Raw genomic sequence first — 18,270 nt, forward strand, 5'->3', positions numbered from 1 at the left:
CTGACTTAAAACAGGATGCTCTTAAGCAGAAGGGAAAAACAGTACAGAAATATTTTAGACAGTTAAAGTCAGTAGTGAAATATGCCTTCAAACATAATTCACTTATATCCAACTAGAACCACAGTGGAATCAAATAATGATAAAAATGTTAATTTTGGATAAAGTAATACTTGACAACAATTTCCATCTCTATAAAAAACCAGAGGTACTTTAAGGAATGCTTATTTGGAATACAGTTCTTATAGAAGCTCTTATAGAAGTGTTTTTTGAATGAGTCAGGTTAGCATCATCTATATTGATAAGAATGTTAGAATACAAACTTAACATAAAATCATTAATTCCAGATTTATGAAAGGGAATCTAAATAAATTTCTCAACTGTTCTAAAGTAGTAAGAAAAAACTAAGTAGGAATTCAACTCAATTTTTCAGTGTTTCAAGGAATAAATCATGTTATACTACAGTATTTTGGAAACAGTAAAACACATTGTGAATAAACTTCATTACTTTAATTCCATTTTCTGCAAATGGAGTCTCTAGCCTTCTAATAGTAGGTCCATAAATTATTCGGAATTCAGAAACAAACTGACCTATGGAAATACATGCTAGCCAAGACACCAAATTAGCCCACAAAAATGCATTTAATCCACAGTGTACTTGAAGATTACAATACTTAAGTACTACGGAAACTAAACGCCAAGCCCAAAGTATTTCCACAGAAAAATACATTTGAAGTTCCAATATGAGACCTTAAGTACACATTCATTTATTTCTTCCCCCTTTCTCCCTGCTCCCACAAACTATGATGAATACAGTATTCCAAATTATTCCCTACTCATAATGGTTCCATCAGGAGAAACCATTTCTGTTCTAAAGTCACTAGCTGTGATTGCCAAAGCATGGGGCAAAGGTTCCAGCAAGGTATGTGGGAGCATAACACTAAAAAGCTAATACCAACTGAAGCTTCCTCTGGCATACGGTGGGCTTCATACTAATTGCCTTCTCTCTTTTATTTTTTAATATTGCATTAAAAATCCTTTAAATTTTTAATTGTGGTAAAATACACAATACATGTAACATAAAACTGACCACCTTAGTCATTTCTAAGTGTACAGTTCAGGAGTGTTATGGTAAACTCACACTGTATTATTGCTTTAGGAAAATCAGTAACTAGCTTGCTCCCTCTTCACTTTTTAAAAAAAAAATTTTTTTTAAAGATAATTTATTTATTTGACAAAGTGAGAGAGAGACCACAGGTAGGCAGAGAGAGAGGGAGAAGCAGGCTCCCCGCCGAACAGAGAGCCCGATGTGGGGCTCGATCCCAGGACCTTGAGATCATGACCTGAGCCGAAGGCAGAGGCTTAACCCACTGAGCCACCCAGGCGCCCCTTTTTTCAACTTTTATCAATAGTTGCTCAATTGAAACTATGATTCCTTCCCTCCCTGGTCACTTACAATAGAATTCCTCTACTCCACAGTTCTTAAAGCAAATCCTCAAAGTTCTCTAAATTTCTAATAAGTAAGGGAACTGCAAACAAATGAACATGAAAAAGGAAATTATGAACATGAAAATTCTTAAGTTAGGTCAAACTATTAAACATGTTATATCTGGATTTCAAAATACCTAATTAGTCACTAAAGATATGTTTATAGACAAAATGAAAAAATAAGTTAAATGAAAGTCCAGTTAAAGAGTTCCTTAACTTGTCTACTACATAAACTATGTATTCAAACAATGTTTAGTCAAAGGAGTTCTTAAGGAACCAGTGACAACAAGAAAGGATGAATTCCATGTATTAAACAGTGCTGTTTCCAACCATTGTGGTCCACATTTTTATCAAATAATGGTTAACACATTATGTGCATGACATGATGCTGGGAAGGAAATGAATATATGGATGATCAAAATCAGGATCCAAAAATCTTCACAGCAGAGTTGAGTCTAATAACTAATACAGATGTACATATACATTTAAAATACCAACAGTACAAGTTCTAAAACATGTTCTCATACCACACCACATAGGAAAAAACAGTGGGTTAACCATATACTCAATGGGAGTCCATCCAAACAAGTGGTCAATATACATTTAGGCCATAATTAACATAAATTTGGTATTCAAACAAGAGAGGCAATCAAACTCAGGACCAGTAAGACCATACCTGTATTACTACATCCAATCAGACATAACATAATTTATGTGGGATATTAACAAATTAACAGGTATCCAAAGGAAAATAGTTAACTTGAAAATATTTCCTACATAGAATAAAAGAAACACAATGGTTTATCTAAGGGTAGAAAATCTGCTACAAATATCTAAAGAGCTATTAGGAGGAAAATACAGATTTAATATGTTTCTAGTATCTCAAAGAAATTTAAACAGAGTAATGAGTGGGATCAATATAAGGAAATGCTAACGTTGGCGGGGGGCAGGTGGGGAGAACTGTCTTAAGGCTGTGTATTTCCAACAAGATGGAACTTAATATCATTAGAGGTTTAAAGTCATTAAAAATCAAGTAGAAGGGGCACCTGGGTGGCTCAGTGGGTTAAGCCTCTGCCTTCGGCTCAGGTCATGATCTCATGGTCCTGGGATCAAGCCCCTAGTGGGGCTCTCTGCTCTGCAAGGAGCCTCCTTCCCCCTCTCTCTATGCCTGCCTCTCTACCTGTTTGTGATCTATCAAATAAATAAATAAAATCTAAAAACAAAAACAGAAACAAAAGCCAGGTAGAAAAAATAAAAGCCTCACAAGTTATACTAGAAGGCCTTTAAGGTAATTGTAAAATCTGGATTTTATATAATTTTATAGCTTTAAAGTGGTAAAAAAAAATGGAATGCAGAAAATAAATCACTACTCCCTTCCTTACTTTTTTCTTGTTCTAATCTTATAGAGAATTATAAAATCCTAAATTGAAAATATACAAATAGTGGGCCTTTGTATATACAAAAATGTGGAGTAAGGTTCAAAATCCCAACATTTCAGTTCCATCACTATGTCAAAGGTTCTAAGATAAAGAGCACGTAGCAGGAGAGAAGGAAAACCTAAGCAGCATAAGTTACAGGGCTGATCGTACAATTAGTTAATGTTACAGAACATCTGACCCAGGTCAGTTAGTGACAAGAGAGTTCAGTTTCCCAAAATGAATGAATGAAACAAACACACACACACACACACACATAAACAGCTAACATCACATACTTCTGACACTTTGATCTTGTTTTGCCTTGTGTCAAGTTGGGGAACCACACTACCCAACTCCCATTTGCACATCCCATCAACTTACCTTAGACTTTTTTTTTTTTTTTTTTTTAAATATGTTTGTCAGAGAGCGTGAGCACAAGCAGGGGGAGTGGCAGGCAGAGCACTCAGAGGGAGAATCAGGCTCCCTGCTGAGGAGCAAGCCCAACACGGGACACGAGCCCAGTTGTGACCTGAACTGAAGGCAGTCGGTTAACCAAATGAGCCACCCAGGCATCCCTTACCTTAGACTTTCTATTGTTTTGGAATAGGATAGAAACTCATTCTCAATAGCAACCATTTCTTTCTTATGCATCCTGAATGCAGTTAAGACATTACAATAAAATAAAGTAACACATATTAACTACTTTCTCAGACTAACTTGTGATATGGAAGTACACAAATATTTGTATATTTTAGATTTATACATAATTTTTCTCTTGGGAAAACTACCAATACAAACACTGTAACTATTTTCCATATGTAAATGATGATATTTTGATATCAAAGTCAGTTTGGATTATTTCTTACCTTTTCAACATCTGCCTTGGTTGCATTAGTATCATTATCCAATCTTTCATAACTCTGTTGTGCCTTTTCCGCCTCTCTACATTCTCTTTCAAATTTCTTTTTACTCTGTTTAAAAAATTAAAATATCACACTGAGATACAGAATTATCTCATTAAAAAATAAATTTAAAATGCTGCAACTGTATATTGTATAGAATTATATACTAAAAACAAAATTTTTCTAAATTAGGAAAGAAATGTTAGCATTATAATCAATCCATATGACTTAAATATCAGACATTATAGACTGCGAAGGAAAAAAAAATCACAGGCATGACGAGTTAATATTTATAATATACTTCATCATTTGCCAATAAGAAAAAAATCACGTGTATTTTATAATTTTTTTATTATAAGCTCACCCTCAGAAGGACTTTTTTGGTTTGTTTGGTATTTTGTGTTTGGTTTTGTAGGTTTGTTTAGCTGGTTGGTTTTGGTGTTTTTCATTTTTTGTGGTGGAATGTGGAAATGTCCTCCCTCCAAAGTGGCTTCAAATTGTTTCTTCCCAGGAATACCGTTAGCCCGGAACCAAGCCTTTAAAATTTTCACTTAATTCAAATGACTATGACTTTGTAAAAGCTTTTCACAACAGAGCTGTGTGATATGCACCATATTTCCTTTCTGGCATACTTCCTTTTTTTTTTTTTACTCCTGGACTTCATTTTTTATCTTTACTTAGTTTTCAACATATTTTTTTCTAATTCCACCCTAGTGTGCACAGTTCTTTAAAAAATCTCTCCTCAGTTAATTCAAACATATTCAGAATTCTATCCATTTTATTTTCTTAATGAAATCTCTTCCAAAGGCTTTGATCTACTGAAATTTGGACTACTTAGCCAAACTAGACCTACTGCATAGCTGCTTCCTTAAAAATTCCCTTCACCATTATTGCCGATTCCTTTCACCTTCCCTTTTGATTTTAAATTCATATTTCCCAATTCCACACCTTCCCCTTTCCTGGTTCCTTATTTTGCTAGAATACATTCAGCAATAGCTTCCTAAAAGATCTGCAGGAGGTAATTTTCACATCTCCGTGGCCAAAAACACCTTTAACATCATTTTCAATTGATAAAATTTGGCTGGGTATGATGCTGTCAGAAATTGTCTTCCTTCAGCAATGTAGAAGTACTAACTAATCCACTATCTTCTGGCTTCCTGATCCCATTCTGATTCCTGATCCTCTGCATAAAACATGTTTGTTTTCCACTATGGAGGCTGGTAAGCATCTTCTCTCTCCTAACGGTTCTGAAATTTCATGAAGATATGTCTTACTCTGAGTCCACTGTGCTGCGCACCTAGAAAATCCTTTCAATCTGGAAACTTGTGTCTTTCCGTTCCGGGAAAATTTTCTTGAATTATTTTTGTCTGTCCATTTTCAGTGTTTTCTCTTTTATAGAATGCTTATTACCTTGAAAATGAACCTATAGGATGAACCCTCTACTTGTATTTGCAATTTTTATCATTCTGCTCTACTTTGAGAGATTTCAATTTTATTTTTTTCTAATGTGTTTTTCATTTCTGCTATCCTAAAGTTCTTCTTTGTGTGTGTGTTCCTTCTTTGACAGAATCTTATTCCTATTTCATAGATATAGTATCTTCTCTATTCCGTTTCAGAATATTAATAGTGTTTCAAATGTTTTGATTGTTTTTGCTATTTTCTATTTCCTTTCACAGTTATTGTTTCTTCAAAGCTGCACCCCCCCCTGCCGAAGTTTTGATCTTTATTATTTACATTAGTTGTTTTCTCTAAATGTCTGAGGATCCCTGCCTCTCTGTTCTTATTTTAAAAGCTAAATGAAAGTTTTCTGCAGGTGGGGCTTGTGGATTATTGTCTCTTCCTCTAGGGTAACATGGCCAGGGGTTTCCTTGGAGAAACCCTACTACTGTTATCTATAAGTCTTTCCTCTCAAACTAGTTAAGATTCCACAGAGGAGACTCCTCAATTTCTTACCTGGAAAAACATATTCCTTGCTACTGTATTCTGAGAATCACTCAGAAGAAAGCAGAGGATGTCAACATTTTCTATGTAGCTAACAATCTCATTAAAACAAGTTAGATGTCAATTTCTTTTCTTGGGGATTACAAAACTATACACGGGGCAAAATCTGGGTTCTGAACCTCATAACTACAAGGTCAAAGTCTAAATTTTTCACAAGACACCTCTCCTCCTTTGACCTCCAGACAGAGACAAATTTCTCTGCTGTCTCCTTTGACCAGTGGGCAGAGTTCTTACAGTCCATCTTTCAGTCATCTTTCACCTTCCTTTGAAGGTTCAAAATTTTACACAGGTTTATCAGTTCCAACTCTCTACAACATATAGAGCTAAAACATCATCTCTGTCCCTATATATTAAAACGTAAACCCTTACCAAGGTCCAAAGACCACCACACTCCAATACCTCTGCCTTTATTCTTCAAATGCCACTGTATCAGCTCATACACCTACTGCTCTAGCCTCTAGTTTACCCTTTTTCTAGCAGTTAGTAATAGATTTCCCTTTCTCTTAGTTCTAAGAACTTAAAATACAATAAAAAATATTTTAGCTATTATATCAAAGTATTTGTAGCCAAGAGGTTTCTGAGTTAGCTCAGATTGTCATATAGCTAGAATCAGACACACCTATACAATTAACATCAAATAAATGTGCTCAGAAAATTTTATAATTCTTTAAATGTACCATTTTGATTAGTATAAAAATACCAAATGAGACATGTACAATTTATTCAAAGCACATAAATATATCTGAATGCACATAATATTCAGAATGTCACTTTCCTATTAAGAGTAAATTTCCAGGGGCGCCTGGGTGGCTCTGCCTTTGGCTCAGGTCATGATCCCAGGGTCCTGGGATCGAGCCCCACATCGGGCTCTCTGCTCTGCGGGGAGTCTGCTTTCCTTCCTCTCTCTCTGCCTGCCTCTCTGCTTACCTGTGATCTCTGTCTGTCAAATAAATAAATAAAATCTTAAAAAAAAAAAAGGAAATTTCCACATTAAAAATAAATTTTCATATTTACTTCTCTGAAACTCAATTCAGACTGTTTTCAAACTGAGTAGCTACAGGCTACTAATTTTGTTTCAATGTGAAGCTACTATATACAAAAGTACTTTTATATTAGGCATCTTATTATTTGTGAAAAAGAAACTATTAATTTCAGGGCAACAGCAAAAGAATCACTAGTACAATATTAGAAATACTAATACAGTCATATTAAAAATTCTCCTTCCCTGAAAGATATCATTATACAATATAGGAATACACTCCAGAAAAGACTCCCCTTCCTTCATCCTTTACATGCCAGACTAATCAGCAGCCACTTCTATTCCCCCACCCCTTCTTAAAAGAGCCCCTCCTCCCAGGGTAAAGCCTGAAAATAGCTGATACTTGCTTTACCAGCCTCCCCACAGCTGGAGCATGGTCAAGTAATCTAATCCTGTCAAAGGTACCCATTAGGAAGTCTGCTGGGGATTTTCTGAAAGTTTTCCCTCCATAATAAAAAGGAAGTTAGGAGAGAAATGCTCTCTTTTTCCTGCTTCCGCATGCAGCTTGAGAGGATGTGGTGCCTGGCAGCTTAAACTGGCTGTTGACCATAAGGAGACAAGCCTGAGGAAAAAAGCCAACATAGTCAAGACATAAAAAGTGGACAGAGAAAGCAGAAGCAGCTTTAGTGATATCACTGAACTACTGACCAACACTGAAACTGCTCCATTTCTGAGCTCTATTCTTAATAAATCTGCACGCTTTGTTACCTGAGCTGCCTAACAGACCTGGCATCTTTGATACTTCTATCTTGGTAATCTCTCATCATCCCTTCAAAATCTTCTTTGCAGGCTACTCTCTTCTGCCCTCATCTTAAATGCTGGTGTGGCCTATCTTCATTATCCCAAGGTTAATAACTGTCTTTTTAATATTTTCCTCAACTTTCAATACTCTGTCACTAACTCAGCCTGTCTCTTCCACTTCTTTATCTCCTCTCAATTATTTCAAAAATGTTAGGAACTTTGCAAATTCATTTCCTTGATTAAACAGGAAGATACAGAACTAAGAAATGGGATCCTGCACATATTTCTACATATTCCACAAAAATTATATTTGTCTGTCTCCCTCACTAGACTGCAGGTTAGACAAAAACAAGGACTATGTCACTTATTCTTTTTTTCCCCACTGTTCACTTTTTTACCATGACTCAGTACACATCAACGATACCTTCAATAAACATAAGTTGAGCTGAACACACCTTTAATGGTATTGTTAATGCCTTAAGGAAATCATTCTCACATTTTTTTTCAATGCTTCTTTCTTATGACCCCTCTAACTTATGCTTAGTAACTGCCAACTGTTCTAAAGGCAAGTCAGCACATATTAACAGGAATAATTTGTGCCAACACAAGTTTTTAAAGGGACCAATGACTCATGAGTGTAGGAGTCTGTTATTATGTGTAAATGAAAACACATATACATACACACTCATTAAGTGGCAGATACTAAGAATGCTAGGTAAGGTAATTTAAAATTTAATAAATGTAAACACTCCCTAAAAGTCTTGTTAAAACCAATTAGAATAAAAATGAAAACAAAAATGAAAGGGACAAAGAATTCTCAATTAGCACTAGTGCCTAGAATCATATATCAATGACATTTATATAGCAGAACTTTACTCTTAGAATATGTGATTTTGGGGCACCTGGGTGGCTCAGTGGGTTAAAGCCTCTGCCTTCGGCTCAGGTCATGATCCCAGGGTCCTGGGATTGAGCCCTGCATCAGGCTCTCTGCTCAGCGGGGAGCCTGCTTCCTCCTCTTCTCTCTCTGCCTGCCTCTCTGCCTACTTGTGATCTCTGTCTGTCAAATAAATAAATAAAATCTTTAAAAAAAAAAAAAGAATATGTGATTTCAAGCTCTGAATATGTGATTTAAAAAAAAGAAAAAAAAGGCCAAAAACACGTATATACATGAGGTTTTTTAAAAATCTCAAATCTAAAAGTCCTTTTCCCAAACTAAATTAATTTAACATGGGAAAAACTCCCTTTGGCATAATTTTCAAGGAACAGTGTCCATAATAAAAAATATGCAAGTAAAAGAGTAAAGAGCTGCTTGCTAACCTGAGAGTTCAGAAAGAATATATTTAAGATTTTATGTATTAAGAAAGAGAGCCTGTGAGAGTAGGGAGGGGCAAAGGAGGAGAGGGAGAGAGGAGGAGAATCTGAAGCAGACTGGGCATTCAGCAGGGAGCCCAACACAGCTGAAACTCTTGATCCGAGCAAAAACCAAAAGTCAGACGCTCTACTGAGTCATGCAAGTGCCCCCAGAAAGAATATTAGTCTTATTCTATAGAACATAATGTGGTAGAAAATTTTAAGGAAAGCAGACAACAATGTTCCTTATAGACATCTTGTTTTTCAAATGACTGCATGCCAGAACATTTAAGAGAAAGCACACTAGCAAGCACCTTTGGAAGTCTGGGGTTTTTGTTTTTTGTTTTTTGTTTTTTTTTTTTGAGAGAGAGAGCGCACGTGAGTGAGTGAGTGAGCACGGGGAGGGGCAAAGAGAGAAGGACAGAAATTCTCAAGCAGGCTCTCTGCTAAGCTGGATTCCAGGACCCCAAGACCACAACCTGAGTTGAAAATAAGAGTCAGCCATTCGACCAATTTAGTCACCCAGGAGCCCCCACCTTTGGAAAGTTTTTATAATAAATAATTATTATACTTTTATAATTTTACCTATAAATACTACCAAGTATTTTCTTTCCTAAAATTTGATGGTCTATGACCAGGAGCCCAGTACTAGGAAAAATTTACATTATTACAGAATCACTGAACTGGAAGAAACATTCATATAATCGAGTCCACTGTCTTCATTTTTCATATGCTGAAGATGAAATCAAGAGAAATCAAAAGACAGAACTAGATTCTAGGTCTTCTAAGTCTCTGTCATATGGTCTTCTGAGATACATCACTATTAATACTCCCGCTACCCCAACCCTCTTCTCAATATTTTATAGTAACTATTGCAAAATCAAAAAGTATATTCCTAAACTTTTAAAGTTATCTGAAGTTATCTGAAGATTACAGGATTGGTACAATATAAAGCCATATAGAAAAAAAAATGACAAAATGATTTCACATTCTTTGCACCAATGGCAAATAGAATAAATACATCAAGAAATATTAAACTCAAAAGATGTGAAGCATAGGAGAATTGGGAGCTAAGTAGTCTACAAAATTATAAGCATGAAAACATTATAACCTACATTATCCATCTGTTTCCAGCACATGTCAAGGTACTGTTGAGCTTTCCGTCCCTCTTGAAGATGCTGAAGATCATAACCCAAAAAAAAAAAACCAAATCAAACAAAAAATTACATTTGAATACTAAAATTCTAAAAACTCCCCAAAACCTTTACTTTTCACTTTATTTTTTTGAGGTACTAATTATATAACTCTATCAAGACCTAGGAAAAGACTATTAGTAAGGCAAAACTCTCTAAAATGCACTTAATAAGTATTATCTGAATACTTTAAGTATATCCTGTAAGACAGATATAATCTCTAGACAAAGACATGACTTGTTTTGAATAGAGGTTGACAAATGTTTTCTATAAAGGGTCAGATAAATATCTTGAGTTTTTGCAAGCCATGTGATCTTGGTTACAAATATTCAACCTTCCTGATGTAATACAAAAGCAGCCACAGGAAATACAGAAGTAAGTGAGTGTAGGTGCGTTTCAATAACACTTTAATTATAGTCAATGAAATGTGAATTTCAAACAATTTTCACATGCCATGAAATATTATTTTGATTTTCTTTTCGACTATCCAAAATATTACAAACCATTCTTAGCTCATGAGGCACTAAGAAAAAGAGACAGTAAGCTAGATTTGGCCCATGGGCTGTAGGTTACCAAATCTTGGTCTTAAACCCAAAGGATCACAAATTAGCAAGAGTATCTTAAGATAATTTTAGTTAAAAGAAACTGAAATAGCAAACCAGTTTATACTGAATATTACTTTAAAAAGCAAAGTAATTTGTGAAAACATTTCATGTACTAAATAACTGAATGAAAACAATAATTACCATTTTCCTTTCAGTTTTCAGATCATGAGCATATCTCATTAATTCACCATAAACTCTGTGCGCCATTTCTTCTGCTACTACTTCTCGCTGTCCTGCATAGTCATTTAACTCGTTAAGGATGTTAAAAAAGGCTATACACGAGGTAAACCTGACAAAAACATATTAAAAAATGGTGAAATTTATGTATTTTTTCTTTACAAATGTTTTCCATGAGGTATGGATTGAGCCTGACACTTGACAAATTTTAACATACTCAACCTAACTCTCTGCTAGTAGCTCCAAATTAACTCTATATGAAAAGAATACTACATTTAGCTCAAGTTGCATGTTTGTATATCTTCAAGTAGTCTTAATTTATAAATAAAGGAATATATGGGGTCAAAAAATAATAATACTACCTGCAGGCTCTTTTGGCATACTGGAATCTCTTAAGTAGTCAATTGACTGGCCTGAGCTGGGGAATGAGCTGGGATTCCTAGGACTGGCAGCTGAACCTGTTGCAGAGATGATGTGCTTGCTCTCGAGGACAGAACCTGCCAATCATACCACTCAAATGCATCTCGATGGCTGATCTACAGAACAATTTTGCTATCAGCTCTGGACACTGCTGCTTGTATGCCTGCCCACATCCTGAATGGAAGTAAAGTGCCATTATGGTTGGCACCAGAGGGGTAGGAAGGGGCAATAAGGGTAAAAAATGTGTGTGGAGGGAAGGAGAGAAACAAAGAGAACTGCTGTATTAAAATGTACGGCTCTATTCTAAATACACTGCCTGAACACTCTTTCAGCTGAAGGCAAGTAACTCAGATAATACTCCATTAACACTAAACTTAAGAATCTTAACAACTAACAATTATACACAAAGTTGTTTTAAGTCTAGTCTCTTTGTTTCTGTATTTTACAACCATCCACGTATCCCTGTTTAAGACTACCAAAAAGCTCATTAGCAATTCCTAAACTTTTATTCAGAGTTCCAAGGTTACGCTGAAAACCTTATTCCTCTCTGTTATCCCTTTAAACAGCTAAACTGTTTTAATACCTGTAAGAGTAAAAGCAAGAATCTGACAAACTAACAACTGCAAAATAAAGTATGCGGAAAACACCCTTTTCTTTTGAAGACTAAATCATTCAAGTACAGTCCCAGTCCACATTTTACTTGGAAACCCATACTTTCAACTATTTCAGAAAACTGAGCCCAATGAAATATTCTTTCTTATTAGAATAAATTCTTGCTTATTAAGAACATGATTTTTTAATTACAACTTTAAAAAATCATTATAAAGGGCTACCAGCATATTTATTTTACTAAATAACAAAAATGGTTTTTTATTTTAATATGTAATAATAAACAGGTATATAATTTACCTTGGTTCTTCATCTTTGGAGGAACGTTTGGGACAGTACTTCTTAACCAGATTTCTACAGGAAGAAAAAAAGTTTTTTAATGTATAAAAAATACTATAGTTGACCATAAGAGACTCTTAATCTCACAAAACAAACTGAAGGTTGCTAGGGGTTGGGGGGTAGGGAGAGGGTGGTTGGGTTATGGACACTGGGGAGGGTACATGCTATGGTGAATGCTGTGAAATGTGTAAGCCTTGCGATTCGCAGACCTGTACGCTGGGGCTAATAATACATTTTATGTAAAAAAAAAAACAAAAACCTATTGTTGAAACTGAAATAGTCTAAAAATTGACAATTTCATGATATCGAGAATTTAATGACATAAAACAAGACAGCAACATAATCCTCTACTACCATTAACATCATATGATCCCTATACCTATAAAAAGAAATGTTATTTCTGTGTTTGTATCAATGTAATCATCATAATTTGGATGATTATGCTGTCAAATAATAGAGGTGAGAATAAGCAAAGTACAAAGAATAGAAGAAACAAATTTCAGTCTACTAAACTGAGCCACAGCAAAAAGACAAGTATTTCAAAGAAATACCATCACTATTTTGTTTTGCAAATTAGGAATTTTAGTATGAACTAAGAGTAACAGGCGAACAGATGCAGACTCACAGGATAAAAGAACAACATACTCCATAACTCTGCTTTTATGACCCATAACATTCTCTTTTTTAAGCAAATTAATTATATTTATACTTGTTTAACTTTCTTTGCCTGCATCCATGTTCATTCTACACAGTCTTGGCCTAAAATGCTACCTTATCTCACCTTTGCAAATTCAGAGCAGACTAGAACATGTACTGTGAAGTCAGAATGGACTACTTGGGTTTGAATCCTAACTGTTTTGTGTGGCCATCTATGTGTCCTTAGGTAATTTACTTGCCTAGTTTCCTATCAATGGCGATAACAGTACCTAAACACTATGGTGTTATGAAAATTAAAGTGGGTAACATTTGTAAAGCATTTACCAGTGCTTTGTACAGTTCTCAAAATATGGTCAATGGACAAGTAAAGGTACACAGACTCTTTGTTACCAATCCACAAAAAGCTAAGTACAGAACTTGAGAATAATTTTGTCTGTTGAATCTAATAATAAAAAAAATTGGTGCCTATATTTTATGTCTCCTTTTATGTCATTTTCCTAGTATTAAATTTTTACTGTATTTTACAAAAGCATTAATATACAATGAACTGGAAACTTAAAAAGAAACTAATCCATCAATACAAATAATGAGATACACTGCTTTAATCTGTAGGCATTTAAAAAATAAATGGCCCTATGGTCTTTCAAATAAATACTTCAAAAGAATCATTGTCTTAATTATTCTCAAATCATCATTGATTCATTCCACTTAATTCAGCTGATCCATTCTATAATTATCTACTATATGCTAGGCACTGTGCAAGCTACTGGGAACTTAAGAAATCAGACAGTATCCATGCTCAAGATATTTATACTCTATTGAAAGAAGATAAACATATACCAATTACAATATACAGCATAATAAATGCTATGATAAAAGTAACAAAGGGTGCTATGATAGACAAGAGAAAGTCTTAACACCCTGAACAATGGGGGAAGAACAGGCAAGACATTGAGAAGGGTTAATATTTACCGAATTAATAAAAAAAACTCACAGTCAGGGCACCTGAGTAGTTCAGTCAGTTAGGCATCCTACTCTTGGTTTCAGCTCAGGCCATGATCTCAGGGTCCTGGGATCAGACCTGGCATCAGGTTCCACACTCAGGAACCTAAGGATTTATTCCTTGGTCCCTCTCCCTCTCTCCATAACTCACTCTCTCTCTCTCTCTCAAATAAATAAATAAATAAATAAATAAATAAATAAAATCCTTTTAAAAAAATAAATAAATAAAAATAAAAGAATAGGTTAAGTAAACTTTGGGCAACATCAAGCATACCAACATTTGCATTTTGGGGGTACCAGATGTTAAAGAGAAAGAGAGGGAAAAAATTATCTGAAGAACAGCTGAAAAATTCCCTAACTTGAGGAATAAAACAGATATCCAGGTCAAGGAAGGAAAGAAAGCCCCAAAGGAGATAAACTCGAAGAGGTCTACCCCAAAGCACATAATAATTAAAATGTCAAAAATTAAAGAGAGAATCCTAAAGCAGCAAGACAAAAATGTAAATACTATGTACAAGGAAACAACAACCTAAGTCTATAGTTTCGACTATTCGGTAGAAACTCTGCAGCCCACAGCATGATATATTCAACATGCCAAAACAGGAAAAAAAAAACAACCCTACAACCAAGAATACGCTACTCAGTAAGGTTATCATTCAGAATTCAGAATTCATTCAGGAGAGAGTTTCCCAGGCAAACAAAGTTAAAGGACTTCATCACTACTAAACCTACTTTACTTTACAAGTAGTGTTTAGGGGACTTCTTGGAGCAGAAAAGGCCACAATTAGGAAAAAATTATGAAAGAAAAAATTTCACTAGTAAAAGCAAATATATGGTAAAAATGGTAGATCACTCATAAAAGTAGTATGATGGTTAAAAGACAAAAGTAGTAAAATCAATTTTATCTACAATAATGAATTAAAGGATACACAAAATAAAAAGATGTAAAATATATATGTTAAATGCGTAAAACAAAGGGAGGGGAAGAATGCAGTGCTTTTAGAAACTTAAGTGACCATAGCATGTTATACATAGCATGTATACATACCATGTTATACATGAACCTCATTGTAACCACAAACCAAAACCCAGTAACACATATATAAAAAATAAAAAGGGGCGCATGGGTGGCTCAGTGGGTTAAAGCCTCTGCCTTCGGCTCAGGTCATGATCCAAGGGTCCTGGGATCGAACCCTGCATCGAGCCTTGCATGGGGCTCTCTGCTCAGCAGGGAGCCTGCTTCCTCCTCTCTCTCTGCCTGCCTCTCTGCCTACTTGAGATCTCTGTCTGTCAAATAAACAAATAAATAAAATCTTAAAAAAAAAAAAAGAATCCAGCAAAACACTAAAAAAGTCATCAAATCACAACGGGGAAAAGCAAGAAAAAAAAGAACCAAGAACTGCAAAAACAACAAGAAAACTATTAACAAAACAGCAATCAGTATATACATATCAGTAATCATCTTAAATGTAAATAAACTAAATGTTCCAATCAAAAGACAGAAGGTGACTGGATAGATTAAAAAAAAACAACAACAACAAAAAACAAAAACAAAACCTATCCATATGCTGCCTACAAGAGGCTCATTTCAGACCTAAAGATATATACAGACTGGAAGTAAAGGGATGGAAAAAGATATTCCAGGAAAATGGAAACAAGAAAAGCTGAGATAGCAATACTTCTATCAGATAAAACAGGCTTTAAAACAAAGACTTTAACAAGAGACAAATATGCCCCTTACATAATGATAAAGAGATTAATCCAACAAGAGAATACAACAACTATAAATAACTATGCACCCAACACAGAACTACCTAAATATATAAGTCAAACATGAATAGACATAAGAGGAGAAATTGACAGTAATACAGTAAATAGGAGACTTTAGCACTACACTTACATCAATGGATACATCATGTATACACAAAATTTGCAAGGAAACATTGGCTTTGAACAACACATCAGAGCAGATGCACTTAACAGATACATACAGCATTCCACCCAAAAAGAACAGAATACATTCTTTTCAAGTATACATGGAACATTCTCCAGGAGATATCACATTTAGGCTACACAACAAGTCTCAATAAATTTAAAAACACTGACATCGTATCAAGCATATTTTCTGATCACAACAGTATGAAACTGAAAAATCAATCACAAGAAAAAAACTGGAAAAAACAAAAACACCTGGATGCTAAACAATATGCAACTAAGTAACCAATAAGTCAACAAAGAAACCAAAGAAAATAATAAAATACTTTGAGACAAATGAAAATGTGATCTTGACACTGAAAACCTTTGAGACACAGCAAAGGCAATTCTTTAAGAGGAAAGTTTATAGTAATAAAAGAAAAATCTCAAACAATCTAACCTCACATCTAAAAGAGCTAGAAAAGAACAAAACCCAAAGTTAACAGAAGGAAGGAAAAAATAAAGATCACAGCAGAAATAAATGAAATAGAGACTTAAAAAAATAGAAAATATCAAAACTAATAGCTGGTTCTTCAAAAGATAAACAATTAATAAACCTTTAGTCAGACTCATCAAGAAAAAAAGAGAGGACTCAAAATCAGAAATGAAAGGGGAGAGAAGTTACAACCAACACCACAGAAATAAAATGGATTATGAGGCTACTATGAAAAAGTATACACCAACAAACTGGACAATGTAGAAGTAAGGACAAGTTCCCAGAAAAAAGCAATGTTTCAAGAATGAATCAGGAAGAAAAAGAATTTGAACACACTAATAACTAGTAATTTGACTCAGAAACAACAAAAAAAAACTCATAACAAAAAAAGTGTATGACCAAATGGCTTCACACATAAATTTTACCAAACGTTTAAAAAGGAATTAATAGCCATCCTCCTCAAACTATTCCAAAAAATTAGAGAAAAAAAATTAAATAAAGGCTTCCAAATTCATTCTACGTAACCAGCATTACCCTGATACCAAAACCAAAGACACTACAAAAAAAGAAAATTAGGGGCGCCTGGGTGGCTCAGTGGGTTAAAGCCTCTGCCTTCGGCTCAGGTCATGATCCCAGGGTCCTGGGATTGAGCTCCACGTCGGGCTCTCTGCTCCGTGGGGAGCCTGCTTCCTCCTCTCTCTCTGCCTGCCTCTCTGCCTAGTTGTGATTTCTCTCTGTCAAATAAATAAAATATTAAAAGAAAAGAAAAGAAAAGAAAATTAGAGGTCAATATCCCTGATGAACATAATGCAAAATCCTCAATAAGATATTAGTCAACTACATTCAACAATAAATTTTTAAAAATTATTCAACACAATTAAGTGGGATTTATAGCAGGGATGTAAGAATGGCTCATATTCATAAGTCAATCAGATTGATATATCACATTAACACAACAAAGGATAAAAAGTATATGATAATCTCAAGAAATATAGGAAAAGAATTCAACATCCATTCAGGATAAAATCGCTCAACAAAGTAGAGATAAGGGAACATTACTCAACATAAAGTCCATACATGATAAGCCCACAGCTAACATCATACTCAATAGTGAAAAACAGCTTCTCCTCTAAGATCAGGAACAAGATAAGGATGACCACTTTTTTTTTTTTTTTTTAAGATTTTATTTATTTATTTGACAGAGAGAAATCACAAGAGAGGCAGGCAGAGAGAGAGGAAGGGAAGCAGGCCCCCTGCTGAGCAGAGAGCCCGATGTGGGACTCGATCCCAGGACCCTGAGATCATGACCTGAGCCGAAGGCAGCGGCTTAACCCACTGAGCCACCCAGGCGCCCCAAGGATGACCACTTTTGTCACTTTTATTCAACATAATACTAGAAGTTCTAGCCAGAGTAATCGTACAAGAAAAAGAAATAAAAAGCATCCGTATTTGTAAGAAATAAGTAAAACTGTCACTATTGACAGATGACACAAAACCATACCCTAAAGAGCCTACCAAAAACTATAAATGAGCTAAGAATTAATGAATTCTGTAAAGCTGCAGGATACAAAATTAGTATACTGCTGTTTCTATAAACTAGTAACAAAGTAGCAGGAAGAGACATTAATCCTATTTATAACTGCATCAAAAAGAGTAAAATACCTAGGAATAAAGTTAACCAAAGAGGTTAAAGATCTATATTCTGAAAATTATAAAAAGATGATTAAAGGAATTAAAGATGATACAAATAAATGGAAAGATATTTCATGCTTATGGACTGAAAAAACTAATACTGTTAAAATGACCATACTACCCAAAGCGATCTACACATTCAATGAAATCCCTATCAAAATACCAGTTCTTCCCAGAACTAAACAAACAATCCTATAATTTGTATGGGACCACAGAAGACCCTGAATAGC

At 34.8% G+C, this 18,270-nt stretch overlaps 1 protein-coding gene across 4 annotated transcripts in view; it reads right to left on the reverse strand.

The window, feature by feature from the left end:
- Positions 1-18,270, reverse strand: part of FNBP1L (formin binding protein 1 like) — a 110,915-nt gene that overhangs the window by 27,381 nt on the left and 65,264 nt on the right. For all 4 annotated transcript variants that reach the window (XM_046004600.1, XM_046004591.1, XM_046004582.1 and 1 more), the window contains exons 3-6: positions 12,241-12,294; positions 10,876-11,023; positions 10,052-10,114; positions 3,770-3,874 (exon numbers count right to left, since the gene is read on the reverse strand). In XM_046004600.1, the coding sequence (XP_045860556.1) occupies positions 3,770-3,874; positions 10,052-10,114; positions 10,876-11,023; positions 12,241-12,294 (370 nt within the window). The remainder of the gene's footprint in view (positions 1-3,769; positions 3,875-10,051; positions 10,115-10,875; positions 11,024-12,240; positions 12,295-18,270) is intronic.

This window comes from Meles meles, chromosome 1 (assembly GCF_922984935.1).
Source record: "Meles meles chromosome 1, mMelMel3.1 paternal haplotype, whole genome shotgun sequence".
In the NCBI taxonomy this organism is placed as follows: Eukaryota; Metazoa; Chordata; class Mammalia; order Carnivora; family Mustelidae; genus Meles; species Meles meles.